The 20,164-nt window shown below is 36.0% G+C and overlaps 1 protein-coding gene across 2 annotated transcripts in view; it reads right to left on the bottom strand.

The window, feature by feature from the left end:
• ZFPM2 (zinc finger protein, FOG family member 2) overlaps positions 1-20,164 on the bottom strand; it is a 435,319-nt gene that overhangs the window by 130,403 nt on the left and 284,752 nt on the right. For both annotated transcript variants that reach the window (XM_004679663.1, XM_004679664.2), the window contains exon 5: positions 9,857-9,968. In XM_004679663.1, the coding sequence (XP_004679720.1) occupies positions 9,857-9,968 (112 nt within the window). The remainder of the gene's footprint in view (positions 1-9,856; positions 9,969-20,164) is intronic.

The following is a 20,164-nucleotide window of genomic DNA, read 5'->3' on the forward strand; positions in this document are numbered from 1 at the left end:
CTGTTCTGCTCCCCACTCTGTCTTTGGTGAATCCTATCACCCTCCACATCTCTGGCCTGTACCCCAATTCTGTATGAATAAAAAAATAAATCTTTGAAAAAAAAAAAGTAGCTTAATAGCTTTCAAAAATAGGGTTGGGCTATACATCTAGGATAAAATGAAAAGCCTCCCGGAACTTTAGTTCTCAGAGCAAAGGCTTGAGGTCTGCTGACTTTCCCATAGTAAAGAGCTGAGAACTACAGATACAATTACTATTTGACAGAAGAAAGTAATGTAGATTCAGAAAGACTTGCCTGGTAATCATGAGCCAATGAGTTTTCTTGCTGCTGTACCAGGATGTCAAAAGAAATCCTATGACTTGATAGTAACTTTTGCATGTGCTTAGATTTTAATAATGCAATGTTTGCTACACATATATGGGGCATTCCAAAAAAGTCCTCTTATGCCAGGTGTTCTATCATTTAAAAACTCTTGGGAAGGTATGGAATATTATTCTCAACATGGGGAGGGACTATATTTTTAAATCATTTCCACATTAGTAACTTCTGAAGTTAAATCAAGGTGTGCTAGTATTTATTCAGTTGAATGATGCATGATCAAAGCTATTTAGTACAAATTCAGAATATAGTGATTATAGATTATGTTCTACATGTGCAGTTAAAGAGGTGAGTGGTATCACTTCACTTCAGGTATTCTCTTCAGCTTGGGAGAAGTCACAGGCTGGCTAGTGGGAGCTCTCCCCTATGAGTAAAGGACATAGAAGACTTTTATTAGGCACTGATACATGTTAGATCTTGAAAGGTACCTCTTGGCAATGGAATAGATTGCCAGAAAGTTATTATGCAAAAGAAACATGATATAGAAAGATAGATATGAGCAAGAAAGAAACAGTTGAGGAATTAAATAATTAAGTACAGTTGAAATACAGGGTCTCCTAGAGGAGAAGTGAGAAATGAAGCTACATTGAATAGGATAGTTTGTAAATATAGATGAGATAGCCCACAGAAAACTTATAAGAAAGAACCCTGCAGAATGATAGTGTTTAGTAGATAATGACAGAGATATGTCACCAACTATATAAATGAAGTCCACAGAAATGAAAAATTGGCAACAAGTAAATCATAGGAGACTTATCCCCAAGTCACTTTGATGGGAATTGAAGGTATCTACTAGTCAGGAGAGAAGATGCTGGAATTTAGGGAGTCAAAGGAAAAAGTGCAGAAAACTTTACAGGCTTGCTGAAGAAGAGAAGCAGAGATGGCTTCCTGTTAAGTATGGTGGATGTGATTTTAAGAATTTATTTCAACTTCCTTCACCAATATGACATTAAGAAGAAGAAAAAAGATGAGGGTAGAAATGGAGTACAATAGGCAAGAGTCAACAAAATTTTGTAAGCCAGAAAACTGTGTGATAATGACATAGCAGAGCACAGAAAGCTGAAATCCAAGTAACTGAAAGGTGGAGTGTACAGTGGAGCTAACACTACAGAACCAGCATTCGCTTAGCTCCACATGTTCTCTGTTCCCTACAGAGTTGACCTTCCTCCCTCACTCTTCATAGGGGAAGAAAGATTAGTCTTTGCAGAAGTGGAACAGAGACTGTATATCCAGAGACACAGATTCAGCAAAGACTGTTCTGTAAAGGGTCCAATAATAAATATTTTAGGTTTTGTAAACGAGCTGGTCTCTGCCACAATGACTCAACTCTGATGTAATGGTGTGAAAACAACCATATAAACAAATTGATATAGTTGTGTTCCAATCAAACTTTTTTTTTTACAAAAACAAGCTATGGGCCATATCTGTCTTCATCAGCAGTCAAACTGTGATGGAAAGCCGTTCATGGAGGGTGTAATATGCTTCCCCTTTTCCATTTTCTGTGGAACTAAAGTGAGTCATTATCTAACAAGAGACGTTATACCTTTGGGGGGAAAGAGGTCTGAAATGGTCTTCACCTTGAGGACTGATCATGAAAGTAAATCTGTATTCTCAAGCTACATACACCGAGAGTTCACTTTCACCTTAGAGAGAAAGCAATAAAAGGTCAGCAGGGTTGTTGTTAATAATGGTGATGGTGGTTGGTTGCTAATTTGATGACATGTTTATGTAGCACTCACTGTGATCAGGCACTATTCTAAGCACTTCAAAAGTAGGAATTCACCTTTTAGCTTGTTTGGGTGTGGCCAGCCAGGGGCAAGTGGAAAGTTGGAATAATCAGAATCAGAGTGTTATCAGCCAGTAACACTAGAGAGAGGGAGAAGGACCAGTAAACACTAGAGAGAGGGAGAGGCAGAGAATGATAGGAATAAAGGCCTATGAATACCAATCACATAACTGGGAAGTAAGGCCAGGGGGGCCCAGTCAACAGGATAATGAAGGTGTGACAGTATGGTGATGGGGAGGGGAAGGACCAGAGGCCCATTTGTTGCTGAAAAATGGTTGGAGTCTGGTGGGTTAACTGTGGATTGAGGCAGGTGATGCAATACTATCTTCTAGAGTGGTAACATTGCCAATAGTATTTCCTGAACAGAAAAATACATCTTAGTTTTATTAATGGATGTACCTATATTTAACCTTTGATAGCTTGATCTCACAAAATACCAATGTGATCATGTCTTCACTGAGTGCTCAAATGAAGCCAACATATGATCTTCAAAAACTCTAGCAGCTATCCCTCCCTGATCTTATTTGCAAATATCTGCTCTAACTCAACTGTGTGCTGATACTCTCATGGAAACACTCTCTGCATTGTAGCCTGTAAGCTATTAGGCATAGTTTCAAATTCCTCGAAGGCCTTGCCTCCATGTCAAATATTATTTTTAAGTGTCCATAGTCAACCAGTCCACTTCCTTTGTCAACGTTGCCTTGAGCATGCAAGCCTGACTCTATATTATTCAACATTTCCTAATAAAGTTCTCTGAATAAGACCCATGATCATGGGTGGGAGGTTAAAGGTTCATATTCTACTTTATCCATCTTTACACCTGGGTCCTATCATGTACTCAGTTACTTTCATTTCATTTAGAAAACTAACTTATGAAACACAAAGTGTTAGGATATTCATGGAGATATTAAAGAAAAATAATTGTATCACTAGGAAATAATTTACATTTTATGGATGAAGGCTACTTAGTAGGTAAGGCAAAGATTTCTTTGTTCTTTTAGTTTGGGTTATATAAAAAGAAGAGCAAGCATTCAGTTAAGACAAAGAGTGATTTTCATTTGCAAATATTTTCTTAATTTCCCTAAGGAAAATAAAGCACAAGAAATTGTACAATGGACTACAAAAAAATCTTTCCAAATTTTACCATGCTTACTGAAATGTTTTCATAATTTTGGGTTATTTCTCTTCAGTATGTTTCCCTGTGCATATACACTCAAAATTGTAATTATAATCATAGCAGGCACAAAACCTCATTCTGCATTTTCACTTAGAATTATAATAATTTCTTCTGTGTCATACATGCCATGTTTTTTAAAAAGTATTCACAGTAAGTCTGAAAAAAAAAAAAAAAACCTGCCCTAAGGAATTGTCCCTCACTTTAGCTGACACAGATACTTTTGGGGTAGCTTTCAAGATTAGCATCTCTTTGAATGACAAGCTAACATTTTGAAATGATAGTGAGTCACCTCTCCAAAGACCCCACTCTTCATTTTTCATTTTTATACTTATAAAACTGATATAGCTTTAGTTCTTATCATTTCCCAAGAGACAGAAGCTTCATTCATTCATGAATTCAGGTGGTTTAAGATATTTTTTCCCCAACATATAACAGCACACCTAATCCATTGCAGTAACTAATAGATTATCATGCAGCACTGTTCACCAACACTTCACTAAAGAACCACAGCAATGATATTGGTTTGAAATCAATTTCCCCCACATTATATAGCATATATTAATAATTAAAGACAAACCATTCAATAGGACCAGATTCAGACAAAATAACATCAGTATATCGCCCACATAATTGTAAAAACAGTAAATGCATAATAAGAAATGGAAATGACAAAGGCCCAATATATGCTGTAATTCTGCAATTTATAGCTGCCAGCTCTACCACACAAAATATGCCACTAGTGGGTCCACTTACGAGCACCTCTGAAATGACCATTTGAATCAAAACTGGTTTACTAAACCAGCCATTTTTTATAATCACTGATTCCTAGAACATAATAAATTGCTCATTCCTCAAAACATCTCTCATTCTTCTAGAACATAACCAGAAAAAGCTTCAGATGTTCATGAAACATGTTGGGTTTTCAGCATCGCGTTATCCTGTGGTGCTCTGCAATCAATTACTGTTATACCACCATCATTAATAATTTTCTTAATGAAAATGATTCTGTTGATCTCCGTTGTATTTTAATTATCAGAGTTAAGCATAATTACACTGCAGCTCTGAGCTGGCATGTGGACTCCTTTAGGGCGCAATTTTGTTTTAACACACTGATAATGTAATTTTACATTGTGTCAGTTTGTTTGGTTATTATCCAGTTGTACAATTCCACTGTATTCCTGATAACAGATAATAACCTTAGTACCTCCTATATCCTGAAGTCATTTAAAAAGCAATATTGGAATTCCGCGACTAGCTAACTTAATCGCCTTATGATTTTATAATTCCCGCTGCTAAATATTTGGTTCAGGCACCCAGTCTCTTTTAAGAATACTGTAAAACTAGACAACAGTCATATATTTTCTATGAATTACAGTATGGCTAAATAAACACTTAAAATAAATTAGGCCCTTTAGCTAAAGTAAACATTAAACCTATAGGCTAAATTGTAGATTAGTTTGAAAATCAGTTGTCATATGAGACATGGTTGTAGACTCAGAATTCTAGTACCCAATCTTCTATCTTAAGACTGAAAATTATGCAGGACTTTTGTGAGATTCCTAATAGTGAAAGGTCTTTGTTTTGAATAGTTGATCAATTTAATCAGTGTGTTGAAGGTTGTTCACCCAAATTAAAGGTCATGTTAGAAGTTGTGTTATTACTTCAGCAGTGTCTAGTTTAGGACCTTAAATATACTAGACAATCAATAGAAATGAATTAATTGCTGAATTTGTGGAAACGATATTCAGAACTTTGAATATAGTCATAGGATGATTTTAAGATTAGTCTTCTATGTGATATTAAATTGTTGTCATCCTAGAAGTAACACGGGAATCAGTTTAAAGTCCTAGTGTTTTAACTCTTGAGTATCTTCCTTTCAAAGCCAAACCACAGAATGAGATAAAAAGAGTTTTACTGATAAGTACAAATGCAAATTTGTAAAGAGCACTAGACTGCTATTTTGGCTTATTTATATTACTTTTAAAGCCATGCAAAATGGATAGCTGAAACACCATGTTAAATTAAGGCAACATGGTGAAGATCAAATCCCAGTTTCATTCTGCTTGAACTTGTATCACTGAACTATTTTCAAATTATGTAGATTATGTATTATGTAAATCTCAGTTTACTTGTCCATAAAATGGAAATAGTGTTGCTTATATCATGAGTTTGTTGTAATGATAAATGAGAAAATATATATAAAATATTTAAAACAATACCTAGCATAAAATAAATGCTTAATAAGTGGTAACTAAGAAATACATGGGAAAAGTGACCATACTGTGCAGACATGGCAGAGAACACACTTCTATAAAGCAAAGACATTTATCCACTACATTCAACAGGCATTGTGGATTCTGGAGTAAGTGGGCAGGCCTTGCTCATTCTCCCCCAGCAGCTTCTCTTTCAATGAGCATAGTGCTTTTTAGTCTTTTTTCCATTGGAGATAAGAAAATTAGAATTATCTGCAGTCTGTTAAGAATAATGGCAAAAAACAGATGACCCAACAAGTCTGGTCCATCAACGTCTGGATGAGCTAATTACTTTCTGGAAGGACAGAGGACAGTTGAGGCAGGGGGGAAAAAGTATATCAATTTATAATGTTAGTGCCAAATACTGTACTTTTCTACTTTGATGAACAAGATGATGGCAGTCAGTCAAAGAGCAGTAAGTGAAATCACACAATTGTGTAATAATTATTGAATGGATACTCTGGCAATAAAAAATGTATAATTGTATTGAATCTTATCAGTATCCCACACTTACCGCTGCTTTCAGAAATATGCATGTACACCCCAAAAACAACCATACAAAATCTTATGGTTAAGACACTTTTAAAAAAATGTTACCCATACACACTTATATTCAATTTGTAAACAGGTCACTGACATTTATATTCTCAGATAGCCAGATTCTAGAATAATGGGAAATTTTGGTTCATAGCTAAGAAAACAAAATAAGAAATGCAACTTTGCCATGAGGAACTTTATTTTTTAATGAGAAATAATTTTTCATCTTATTGGCAATCAGATGGAAAATATTTTTCATCTTCAATAAAAATTTCTCAGATGTAAGGAACACTGTGTTACATCTGAGGACATGATGTCAGCCATCAAGCAACCAATGACAATTTCCTGTCTGGTAGCAGCACTTTGGTTTAGTTTGGGGAACTGTCTTCCCTCTACCTTAGTGGTTCCTGTGGGGTTAACCCTACTATTTGACCCTAAAAATGATAGTAATTCGTCAGGAGATTTATAGTGATCAACTGTTTCAAGGATTGTTGTGTGACATGTCCCAGGCAGAAATAGAAAAGCTATCTTTTCATAGGAATCACTGTGCTGGTAGAAAAAGTATGGAGTTTCTTACCACCTCAGAACATTTCTAAGAATGAAGCCCACATAAGGGGAGGAAGGAGGTCAGAAGGGAGAGAAAGACAGACTATGACAATGTTTGCTAGATCAAGCTATTCCTGAAGTCCAGAATAAACTCAGACTCTCAGTTGCACAAATAGGTGTGTTTCCCTACCCACTGCACAGATGCACCCACACACACCCACTCAGCTTATTTCACAAGACATTCATTTGAATTTTGATCATGTGAAAATGAAAGAGCTTGAAATATGACATATACAGTATGAAATGCATCACTCCTCCCCATATTCAAGTCCATACTTCTTAAGTCTAAATTGCTGAATTTATCAATCTACAGACAAATGTCTTTGGCTTTAGGAGGATTATCACATCTGTAACCTGTGAAGTCAGGAGGCTTTATTGTCCTGGGTGTTTGTAGCAGACCTTCCCCGATCATATTTTCATCATATTTTCCATGACTCAAATTATTCCTCATACAATTCCAAAATATTCAGATACTCACAGAATCTGAGAATATACTCTGGCTGAGTTATTACAAACTAGCATCAGGCTTTTGAAGGCCATTTGGGAGATCAGAGTAGGTCTACAGCAGCAATTTCTCAAATGTGTTACTCAGAGCACTATTTCCAATAGATTTTCATAGGAAAGAGAATATATGTATCTTCACATATCATCAAATATGTTAAATAGGCTCTTATTTTCCTTTTTACTACAGAATTTCTCAGTGCATTAATGCCAGCAAGCATTTAGAGATTTAAAAGGGGGCTATGAGGCAAAATTGGGTTTTGGGCTTTTCTTTACTCTCAGGGTGCTATGGAATACTCTTGGGGATGTGTCAGGCTGTAGTATGTGCTCTGTGAGTTCTGGATATGAAGGTATGAGAAGTTTGAGAAGATTTACTCATCATGCCATAGTAGCAAGGGAAAGATAGAGTTACACAGAATAAAGAATACAGGATTTATAATGAGCAAAGCCTGGATTCAAATAGGCAGTTCTCTATGACCTTAAACAACAAACATACAATCTCTTTAAGTTACAATATTAAATTTTTAAAATGAGAGAGTTCTTATCTCATTGAGCTCCTTGAAAACTTGGAACTATTTAAGATGTACAACTCAGACTTTTAAGTACCAAATGTACATTTGAATCTCACGTAAGTCACTTATTAGCTAGTGATCACAGTAAGTTACTTTACCTAACTATTCATTTCTCCTTTTTGTAAAATGGGATAGTATTTCTCATAGGAGGTATTAAGTCAAAATCACTGTTCTTGTAAATTGAACAATAACACATAACCTTTGTGCATTAAAAATTATTAAAAGCAGGAATTCATATGGTTCATCATGAGAATATGTGAATAGTCTTATAGTTTCTAGCAACTGTTTATTTATTTATCTGGTCTAACCAATATTTATTTTATTTAATGCATTTTTGGTACAAGTGGCCTGCTTGACTGGGACTAGAAAGGTGTCAAAGACACAGTCCTTGCCTTCAAGAAGTGCTGAGTAGACTGACAAGGCAGGTAAAAATGGCTTTTCCTTGCTCAATTCATAAACAATCAAATGATGATCATAAAACAAGGAGAACGATCACACCTACTATTGGGTGTGGAAGCACTAAAGACAGGGTGCCTATCAAATGGGGACTCTCTGAGCAATGTACAAGACCAGCACAAAGCTGTATTCAACACATGCTTTATGAGTTAACTGATCAACTAATAAATGTCTATAAATTATTCCAAATCGTTTATTGCCAACAGGCTTAAGTGGGGTCAACCATACTATAACCGCATAAACATGTTCCAATTAAAATACCCAATTAACTTGAAATTACATGTTTGCCACATTTCTTTCTTTCTGACATATAACGATCATCTTTCCTAAAATAATGCTTGATTGAAAAATGCAGTGGATTGGGATTATGACGCTAAACGCTCTATCAGTGTATCACAGGTATTTCAGGGTAGAAAGTGAGTGGGACCAGCAATTACAAAAGGAAAAGGAATATAATCAGATCCTGGTGTGCAGTTTTTTTTTTTTTTTTTAGCTTGCAAATTCCCTCTTTCTGGTGTTTCAACTTTCAAAGGCTTCTGGTAGTTTAAAGGCAATCCTCTTATAAGTGTACAAATTGTAATGATTATAGGAACAAGTTGTAATTGTTTCTAGCAAGTTTTTAAGAGTCTTTGATGTTTTGATTAGTGTTTTACATGTTAATATATTGATAGGGGTGCCTATTTGCTTGTTCCCTTGTATGCTTTCATGGTTTGTAGGTTCAATGTGCAAATACATCTTTGATCTCAGTAGGTCTATTTGGTTAAAAAAAAGAAAGCTAAAAGAAATTAGACATGAGAAGCACAAGGTTTTGCAATATTTACAAAGAAGTGAGATTAGGGATTTCACTATTCTAAAACAGCACTAAGACCTCTAGCTTGAATATGGAGACAAGTACCCCAACCACACCGCATTCAAGGAATCTGTGTTTGGGAGAGCTGGTCCAATGATGTGCCATCAAGATGTTGTGGCTTCTTTGAAGCCTGGGCATAGCTACCTGACACACCAGGCTGATGTCACACTGAGCAAATCAAAGCAAAACCCTGCAAGCCTCCTTGCCATCTGCCCCCTGCCCTTCTAAAATCACCATGGGGAAGAATTCACAGTCTTTGCAATGGTTTCATTTCCAGCCATCCTCTTATCATATGAAATTTCAAGAGACGGGTTGTAATGTTGTAATATAGTGCCTCATGGAACATGCACCTTGACGCAGACTTACAAATTTTCTCTACTTGTTGATAGATAATGCCTAACAACAGAATCCAGGACTTCAGCGGAATTGAATCCGGGACTTGTAACAGAACCAACATCAAGGAAGGTACCAGTTAAGTCCCTCAAATACTCAAGCACAGGGCTAGGAACATGTCTATGGTGCAAGTAATTAAAGATAAAATACTTTGTTTTATGCTACACAGTACACAGAAGAAAAACAAAAAACCCAGTGTGGTTTGTTGCAAGTACAGGTTAGATTCATAAGGGAAAAAGAGAGAGGATCAAATTTTACTGAGTATTGCCATTGCTCCTCATTTGGGGCTGTTTTGCAATGCTCAGGTTTCAATACTTCCAAAAAGAGAGGGAAATGATCTTGCATTTACCTTTGCTGTACACAATACAGTTGTTTTTGTTGTCTTCCACTCCTTGCCAAGTCACATCTAGTAGCCACCTGGGACCAGCAGTCAGCACCATTGGGACCTGAGCTTTTGTCTTCTGTAGAAAGAATGATAACAAACAGATGCCATTTGCTTTTGTTGATTAAAAACTTGAATAATAACTGTACTAATCATTTTATTTTTACAAACAACTAAATCTCCCAAAACATAATCCAAGTCCTTATTCCCTTGTCTCATGATATCTTTTTAAGAAGACAGAAGCTGTAAAGCTTTACTGCTTTCACTAATCTGAATGGTAGAATTATTATCAAGGATTTTTTTTTTTTTCCTAAATGATACTGGATCTGATCTCCAAGATTAGGCAGATCTCTTGTGGGTCTGAATTATAAAGAGAATGCAGATGACTTTCATTGCAAAGAGCAGAGTGTTTAGAAGTGAACTTTAGACACATTGTACTTTACTATCAACAGGATCTCACTATTTCCTGAAACAGACAGGAAAGAATTTAAAGAATCAGGATCCATTTCAAAGCTCTATCCAGAGCAACATTTATATTAGAGTAGGAATTTATTCTGAATGAATAATGAAACCCACCCCGCCCCCTTCTCTAAGTATGGCTATGTAGTTTGACTGTAACTGAAATAATAACAATGATAATGATTCACCTCATATTGTCTCAAGAAAGGCTGTAAAAGGAGAATCCTGAATAAATTCAAATGCAGAGCAACTAAAGCATGATATCTCTTGCTCGGGGAAGCAAAGAAGCAGGGAGATAAGTGCTGTAGTGCTACCAGAATATTTTCGGTCTACATTTTAAATAGAAGGCTCAAAAGGTTAATCATTTTAGGAACTCTGGCACCCAAATTATTTGACTGTAACCATATTGACAAATGTACATGGCAGGGAATAAACTGGGGAGGAAATCAGTGAGTCTTAGCAAGATCTTTGTTTCTTGTGGAGTCACAGCAAACTGGCATTCAGACTTTATCATTCGCCAGCCCATGTTCTCTCTATCAAATATCATGAAACCACAACACACAATACAATATACGGGTCTCAAGGTAATTTCTGAACTGAATTTTCACCTAGATATGATCCTGTCAAAGAGATCTTAGCCCATTCTGGGACTTTCCCACATGTGATGAACTATCGCAAACTTCCCAAATTGGCATTAACAAGTATTCACTTGTGTGTTCCATTTAATCTGGAGATTTCAAATTTTTCAGGAATTCAGAGTACCCATTTCTCCCACCAAATGACAACAATGATAGCCCCTGACACACAAATCTTTTGTTAACTACAAAGCCACATTAAAAGCTATACATACAATGAATGCTAGCTCATTTCTTAAAGTACCAAGTTCAAACTGCCATGAAATACCTTATCAGATAGAAAAATCAACCACCATAAATTAAAAAAGCCTGAAAAAAAAACAAACAAACTTCAAAGAGTTAAGCAGAAGTATAAACCAGATCAAATGTAAAAAAAAAAAAAATACTGGCAAATGGATTTTTCATTTTCATACCATGATTCATATTAAAGTCTTAATTTTTCAACTATGTATCTAATAATGGAAAGTATAATCATGAAAAACAATTGCCAGAAAGTCCTATAGGAAGGAGACAATTTTGCTATTATTTTGTAAAATATAGGCAAAAATGTTTTCATGTTATTCCTATGGTGACCATTTTTTTTTATTGATTTCCATTTGCAAAAGCAGATTTCTTCAGTCTGAGATAATAGTGGCCTGCTTAATATAATATTAAATATTAGTTCTTAATAATGTTCTTTAAACTATCAAAGAAACAGTTAAGTTTACAGTTCAGGGCAGGTCTTCAAAAATAAATAGAATAAATCACAAAAGAGAATCCACCATTTTTATAAACCAGTGTATGGTGGTTAGCAGTTTTTATTTTATAATATCTCCTCTCTTCAATTTTTTTTAAAGATTTATTTATTTATGCATACAGAACTGGGGTATAGGCCAGAGGTGCAGGGGCAGTGAGAGGATTCACCAGAGACAGTAGGGAGCAGAACAGGCAGATCAACGAAGTACACTGCTGAGGGGAGCAGCGGGCAGGTCAGGAGAGGTGTGTATGGCCATGTGGATCACCTCCGGGGCAGGTGTGGACTGACATCATGCTGAAGTGGGTTTAGCTTTTTACTGCTGTGCTTTAACCCACTGTGCCACCAGGGAGGGCCCTCCTCTCTTCTCATTTTAAATATAGATATCAACAGTGGGCACCTGGTGCTTGGTGCTGGAAGAGGAGGATATTTTGGTGAAAGATACAGCTTAGAAAGTTTAATATCATGTGAAAAGTAGTGCAGGTAGGGATTTAAAATCAGGTGTGCACTGTTTGGGGGACAAGAGAGAAACTCCTAAACACATGATGGAGGAGGTGACATTCAGGCAAGATCTTAAAGGATGGATTGGACAGTTAATATGTAATAACACAAAAGAAGCTATATATAAGAGATGTATATACGGAAAGTAATGAGTGGTATTGTGACTCTGGTTTAAATTCTTATAAAATCTTTAGAGCTATTTTTAGTATGTAGGAAGCACTAGATAAGTGTTATCTGGCATCATCATAATCATCATTGATATTATCCTTATCACTAGGTGGAAGGATATAACAGCCTACATATCTAAAGGGAAGGTTAAAGAGAGAACTTGAAGAACCTTGCATAGCAGGCAAACTTCTCATACTTCAATCTCTAAGCAAAACAAAGCAAGTAAGGCTCTTTGAAGCAGGGAGAGTGAGAGTATTGTTATTTATTCAAAATCCTTATTTATTGAGTTTTCATATAAAGATATTACAATTCAAAGATTAAATAATTACTTTCAGGTCAAACTGCTTGTTAAGATAGTGCCCACATTAATTTAGCTCATTTTCCAACCCTTATGTCTCTTAGGGTAACTAGCCATACGGGTTCTCTTGAGATGGAAGATTTTTGCAGGATCTTGCACTCCGAGCACTGAAACTGGGAAGCCCTGGATAAATTGGGGTGAGATGTCTGTCCCTAACACTGCTACAATGAAGTTTAGCAGGGATTTACATCTATTGATCACTTGGTAATTGTTGGTAATCTGAATTATAACTTTGAATATTTATAACTTCAGGATTTAACAGTTAACATTTTTCTCCATAAAAAAATTAAGATGTAGGCCCTCCCTGGTGGCACAGCGGGTTAAAGCACTGCAATGAGAAGCTAAAGCCACTTCTGAATGAGTTCGAGTCCCGCCTGCCCCGGAGGTGACCACATGGCGTGGCAGACCTCTCCTGACCCGCCCGCTGCTCCCCTCAGCAGTGTACTTCATCGATCTGCCTGTTCTGCTCCCCACTCTGTCTCTGGTGAAGCCTCTCACCACCCCTGAGCCTCTGGCCTGTACCCCAGTTCTGTATGTACAAATAAATAAATCTTTTTTTAAAAAAAAAATTAAGATGTAGAGAATTGGTTGTGTGGAACAAATAAAAATAATCTCGTTCCTTAATGGCAAGTTAGGAATTATACCTGTTAAAACTTCAGCAAATATTTCTTAAACCTGAGCATAGGTAGAATCTGAGTTAATAAGAAACTAAACTGAAGGCAAAACAATTTCTTTGACTCTAAATCAATAAGGAAAGAGGAAAAAGTGGAGAGACTTTCTGAAAGCTATACCAAGCTGTAAAGTAAATAATAAGTAGATAAAAAATCTCAGGAACAGTTATTACAGTTTTGAGAAGGTATGTCAATTTCTTTCTGAAGAAGTCAACTTTTATAGAGATTGACTGCCTTCAAAGAAGATTACCAAGTGTGAGAAGGAAGGCGTTAGCAAGGATTATATGAAATCTACACTCTAGCAAAAACCTTGAATAGAAAACAATAATATCCACATTGATCATTAGGCTCACTTTCCCATGTTTCTCTCCATTATACGGGTTTGTACAAGTTTTGACTGTTAAAAGCTGGAAGCAACTTTAAAATTCTATGAATTTAATTGCCTAACATCACAATTGAAGAAAAAGTTCAAGATGTTTACTTCTAACCTAAAGAGGAGACATTTGCCCAAATATGTTGATAAATGAGAATGAATATAAAAGGTGCAGTAGACAGAAAAATGGTTTCCCGAAATTGCCTATGTCCTGGTATCCTGGAACACATGAATTTATTACCTAAATTGGCAAAAGGGATTTTTTTTTTAAAGATTTATTTATTTGTACATACAGAACTGGGGTACAGGCCAGAGGCTCAGGGGTGGTGAGAGGCTTCACCAGAGACAGAGTGGGGAACAGAACAGGCAGATCGAAGAAGTACACTGCTGAGGGGAGCAACGGGCGGGTCAGGAGAGGTCGCCACGCCATGTGGTCACCTCCGGGGCAGGCGGGAGTCGAACTCATGCGGAAGCGGCTTTAGATTCTCAGTGCTGTGCTTTAACCCGCTGCGCCACCAGGAAGGGCTGGCAAAAGGGATTTTAAAGATGTGATTAAAGTTTAGGATTATGAAATAGTGAGGACATACAGATTATCCATATGGGCAGAATCAAACATCATAGATCAAATGTGATCAACATAGCTATTGTTGTTGTTAATTTCTATACAAGGATTTGACATGAAAAATATTCTATCTACATGTTAAGGTAACATATGAAGACCAAGAACTAAGAAATGCCATGGTGTCTAGGAACTAGGAAAGACTCACATTAATAGGAAGTAAAAAACAGGGACTTCCGTTCTGTTACCTAAAGGAACTAAATTTGCCAATCACCCAAAGGAGTTGGAAAAAGATCTCACTTAAAAACTGCCTGGGAGAAAGTCATCCTGTCTGACCTGTCTGATTTCAATCTTATGACCCACAGAACTGCAATGTAATAAAGTTGTGTTTGTTTAAGTCACTAAAATCTGTGGTAAATTTTCCTGGTGGCAAAGTTGACTAATACAAGAAGTATTCAAATTTACTAATTTATAGTTTGAAATAAAATGTCTTATATTCCTTATCACATGGCTCAAAAACCTGATAGCATTTTCCCTTGGTTGGAATAACAACAAACCTACATTGCCATTCCACAATCATCATATATATTCCATGTGCTTGTCCTGAAGTACAACAAAATGAATAATTTCTGCCTCTACAACTAGGTATTTAAAATATTTCACAATGTATTGACCTCACTGTTGCAGCACAGTGAAAGGAAATTTCCATGTGTAGAGTCAGATGACCTAGGTTTGCATCCCAACAACTGCTGACAGGCCTTTGACTGGCAAATCACTATCCTGAATTTTCTGATCTTCAAAGCACACCTCTGTGAAATGGGAATAATGATTTTAGTTTCAAAGGTTGTTATAAAGAAAAAATGAAAACAACAAACAACTATATACCAGAGACGTTTTACGGGGCTGGAGTGGAGAATGGGATCTCAAATGGGGTGAGGAAGGTGCACAGTACTATGGTGATGGCTCACAGTTGAATTTGTGGTGGGAGGTCTATGGGGATTACAACTGAGATGGAAAAAGGCACAAAATGAAGAATGATGTAAAAATAAATGAAAAAAAAAAAAAGAAAGAAAAAAAGCAGCCAGCACAGAGCTTAACACAGTGTTGAGGCCTGGCAACCTATTGCTGAATACATGAGCAAATCAAAAAATGTGCTGCAGTCAAAACAAAAATTTTATTAACTGGTTGAAATTTTATTATCCAGTCAGTCATTAGTGCACTGAGTGATTATTTCCAATGTTTATTTTCTGGTGTCTTCGGGTTAGATAATGGCCATTCGGCTTCACTTGACCAAAGACTATGCAAGAAATGACTCTTGTCACTTCCACACAGAAGCTGTGAACATCCTTTGACTTGTCTTTGCTGAAGTGATGGTGGGAGCATGATGGTCATGGTATATGAGAGAGACATAAACATTTCTATGTAGAGTTGCAACCTCGGCATGATCTAACACATCTTCACTTATACAAAAAAAATTCTTCATTTTTTTCTATATTGAAATAACTTGTGGGTTTTTTTTAGGTTCAGAGTACACTTGCTCTGTTTTGCAGAAGTCCCTTCCAGTAATAAATCAATTCAATGTGCATACAGGAGTCCATCCAGAATTTTAGTAATTCTGAAAGCTTTAAGAAAGAAAAAGAAATAGTATATACATTTGAGGCTCCATCTTATAAGCTAAATCTGCACTCCTGGACACGGTTTGAACCCAGAGTTCCATACTTAGACAGCCTACAAGTAGACAAACTTGACAAGGACAAAATGGGTCAAAAGTGTCATTTCTTAGGAATAATTAGAATCATCTAATGTGGATAAAAGAGGTCAAACTAGCATCCACTTCTCACTAACCTTTGGAGTTACTGGACCGACAAAGGAGGTAGCCTTCAATAAATGTTTATACTCAAGCCAAAAGGTTAATGGAGATAAAAGTAGACAGCCCAAAGGTAAAGAACAGAGGATAATTCTAACCCAAGAAACTGGTGGCTTAACGCTGTCTTAAGGATTCTAGATTTTGCTGGAAATATGTGTTAAAGATTTCCAAAACAAGACTTAGGAAGAACTATAAGTCTTAGGAAAATCTGACCCAGGAGAGTCTGATATTGCAGACTTTTAAAAGAACTATAAGGGTCATTAGATGGAAAAATTGGCCTCTGCTGACATGGAGAGATAAAACACTCTATCTTTAGAGAGTCTCAATTTAATGCCAAGAGATGAAATTTGATGCTGATAAAGATGCTATTGAGTGTACTGCTTCCAAAATTGGGTACTACATGAAAAGGACAGACCTATTTGCAAATGCACAGCTGTTTTAATAACTCATAGGTATGTTTCCTCTTTCCACTATAAAATCATACTCAATGGTTGGGAAAGAAAATTTTTCAAACTATTCTATACATTAGATTTCTATAGCTAGAACCCGAAAAACATACACATATTCTTGGTCCTTATTTAATGATATGATGCCGCCACTGTCAACCCCAACCCCACTGAATTATTAATCTACACCTAAAGGAAAAACGGTACTATGTGATTTGACATTGTATTACCACAGGGGAAGTTTTACACTGTTGAAGTTTCAGCTAATGTATCCAAGCAGTTTTCCACAGTGGAATTAAATTCAAAATTAATCAGGCAGTCACAAAAACATTGTATCCATCTCACTATCACTGCACTGATAGTGAACTTGAAAATCATATCCTTTACTTATATCTTATGGAGACATAAAATTAGAATCTCTGGTGACTATCTAGCATGAGAGATATGTCAAGTAATAATTCCAGGCCCTACACAATTATATTGTCAATAATTCTGCATGTGGTATACTATCTAAACATTTACTGACTTAACTAAAACTATGAGACTTTTAGCATGTTGATTTTCACCAGATAGAACTGTGATTTTTAAGTAAATAACTTACAAAAAGTTATATAGCACACTTATTGTGTGAATGTTTGAACTTGATGCCGCTGAGGTGAAGAATTCTTTTCCCTCAGGAAATTGAGTATCACTGTAAACTATGTAAACAGAATCACTCTCTCCTCTGGGGTCATGTAGGGTCAAAGTTATTTGTGGGATGATACAAAAACAGATTTTCTCAGATAATATGCACATATTCTCCATGACTAATTAATGTCAGATTCAGACATGACAAGGTATATCATGTGCTTTCATTTAAAACACCTCCTTTCATTTAAAATTAGAAAAACTAAAACTACTGAACTACAATGAGTGAGAACTGTGTCTACTTTTTTCTTATGGTGTATAAGGCAGATGTGTGTGTATGTGTGTGTGTGCATGCATGTGTGTATTGTACAAACAGATGTCAACAAGTGACTTCAAACAGATCTGTTCAAATTTATGCCAGGTGTTCTATCTACAGTTACTCAAACAAAAACTCAATAAAGATACTCAAATTTGCATTGCTTGAAAAAAGCCTGAAGTGCTAGCCAGATTCTCACATTCCAGTTCAAAGAAACAGAGGAGACTTTTAAATGAGAAAAAAATGAAAAAATCTAAATGGACATCTATAGTTAGCTATAACAAGAATCACAATACTATACCATCAGGAAATCTTCATTGGAATCGTGCTTTCTTGAGCACATTTCTACAAAATATTCTTTAAGGGCAACATGGCAGTGAAATTCCGGGAAACTTTTGCTAAGAAACGTCTTCAAGTTCATACAGTATGTGGGATCTCAAACATGATAAGAGACTTCAAAAACAAAATGAGTGTGAAATAAATTGATAGAATTCTTGGCTATTCTATCCATACTCCTTATGTCAAAGACAGTTTTATCTCTATGAACCAAAAATTTAAATAATCATTATCTCTGAGGTATATTTGCTTTGAGTTCTCAAAATTGTTGAAATACATTATCTTAACATGAGTCACTGCTTTAGTATAGGAATTTTAGTGTAAGAAAGCAAGATCTTTCAGGAAAGGAACACAAATAGTTTTAGATATACAGATCATTAAAACAATCTCCTTGGTTCCAAATAAAAAGAATTATTTTGTGACAGTTACAGAAATAATATAAAATTATTATTTAAGAGTACTCACAGTAGAGGCACACATATTTCATTTTTGCAATGGGGTTGGGAATCTTTAAATGAAAAATTAACATCTAAGTTATCAAGATATTTATTATACTTTCATTTTCAAAAAAGAATAGAATCGTTTATCTTTCTCCTTTGCCAACTTCACTCCCACAGCCTCATCTGTTCTCCTCATACATTTGGCTCCAAAGAGGAGCTACTCCCTCCAAGCTGGCAATCATTAACTTCAACCTTTTATTTTATCCGGCTCTGAAAGTCACAGAGTGTTTAAGGAGTGTTGCTTCGCTCCTGGCAGAATTTCTGGGCTTGCACCTAGTGCAATGTGCAAAAAAGTGTCAGCACTGAAACCTTGGGAAGGGAAAAGTAAATTGCTCTGGAGTAGCCTTGCTTCCATAAGTCTGTCACATAACCTGTGGCAGGGTTCAAAGATCTGGAAAACCAAGGTTCCAGCTGTGTAACCTGGGGCCAATCACTTAACCTCTCAAGATCTCATCTTCCTTTGTACGATGATCTCATATATCCTTACAGACTGACAATAGTATCATTGTAAGGCTTTTTACTACAGAATTTTCATGAAAGCTATATTCTAATCCTGAGTGCAAAGACAAATATAAATATGAAAATTCAATGCACTGGGCTTATATTTATATAAGCAAATTCTACTGATATTTTTATTGGTGAGACAGTAAGGAAAACCATTCTAACTTACTTATTTTGGCATTATAATACCAGAGAAAATGGGGCAGTCACAGAAAGTGATGTGTTCAAAATAAAAATATTAGTATGAAAAATGAGTGTGTAATGGGTATATAAATACATTCAGTGATCAGTGGCCTATTTACATAAGAAAATAGTAGGAAATTCTATTCACTAATCTCTCTCTGAGAAATACCCCAAAGGCATTCTGTGAAACACAGAAAAAAGTCATCTTGTACAAAGTCATCCTCAGAATGAGATATGTCTACTTCCCGTGAATTAATCTATTGCAGTATGTAACGAATCTTCTGGTCACCTTTTAGACTACCATACTACTACTGATTTAGTCAGTCTTCAGTGAAAAAAGGGGCAATTCTAATATTAACAATACAGTAAAATTTAAAATCAAATGTAAAATTCCCCCTAATTATTATATGCTATTTTCATAATTTCCCTCTTATTTCTATCTCTAACTATAAAATACTAAGATTTTATCTTTGAATTTAAAGTATGTTTGATTTGCATTGAATATAGGCAAAAATCAAGGGGAATATTGGGTGAATAGGAATGGGGAGGCATAATACCTAATTAAAAAAAATGTATTGTTAAACTAAATACTACATGCTATGATCAATACAATACCTTCTGGAAACACAGCTCTTTACAGAACAAGTTACTGAGTATTGAGTATAAAAAATAAGAAGATTGGCAAACTAGGTGGCAAAAGTGTCAAAGTGCTATACAGATGATCTAATCTGTGAGACATTTTAATAATACAAATATTACACTTCTATTGAGTATCCAAAGAGACAGACCGCAAAGGTGATTTCCTATATTTTCACCAAATCAACAGAAGCAGAAGGACTCGTTAGAGTCCTGCTCCTTAGAAAGTACAAGTCAGGGCCTTCCCTGGTGTTGCAACAGGTTAGGATGTAGCACTGCAAGCTGGCCCAGGTGCCTCAGTGCGAGTTCTATCCCCGCTTCGGAGGTGACCACATGGCTTGGCAGACCTCTCCTGACCCGCCCGCTGTGCCCCTCAGCAGTGTACTTCATTGACCCTGCCTGTCCT

The sequence above is a fragment of the Condylura cristata genome, unplaced genomic scaffold, assembly GCF_000260355.1.
Source record: "Condylura cristata isolate star-nosed mole 26May11 unplaced genomic scaffold, ConCri1.0 scaffold00009, whole genome shotgun sequence".
NCBI lineage: Eukaryota > Metazoa > Chordata > Mammalia > Eulipotyphla > Talpidae > Condylura > Condylura cristata.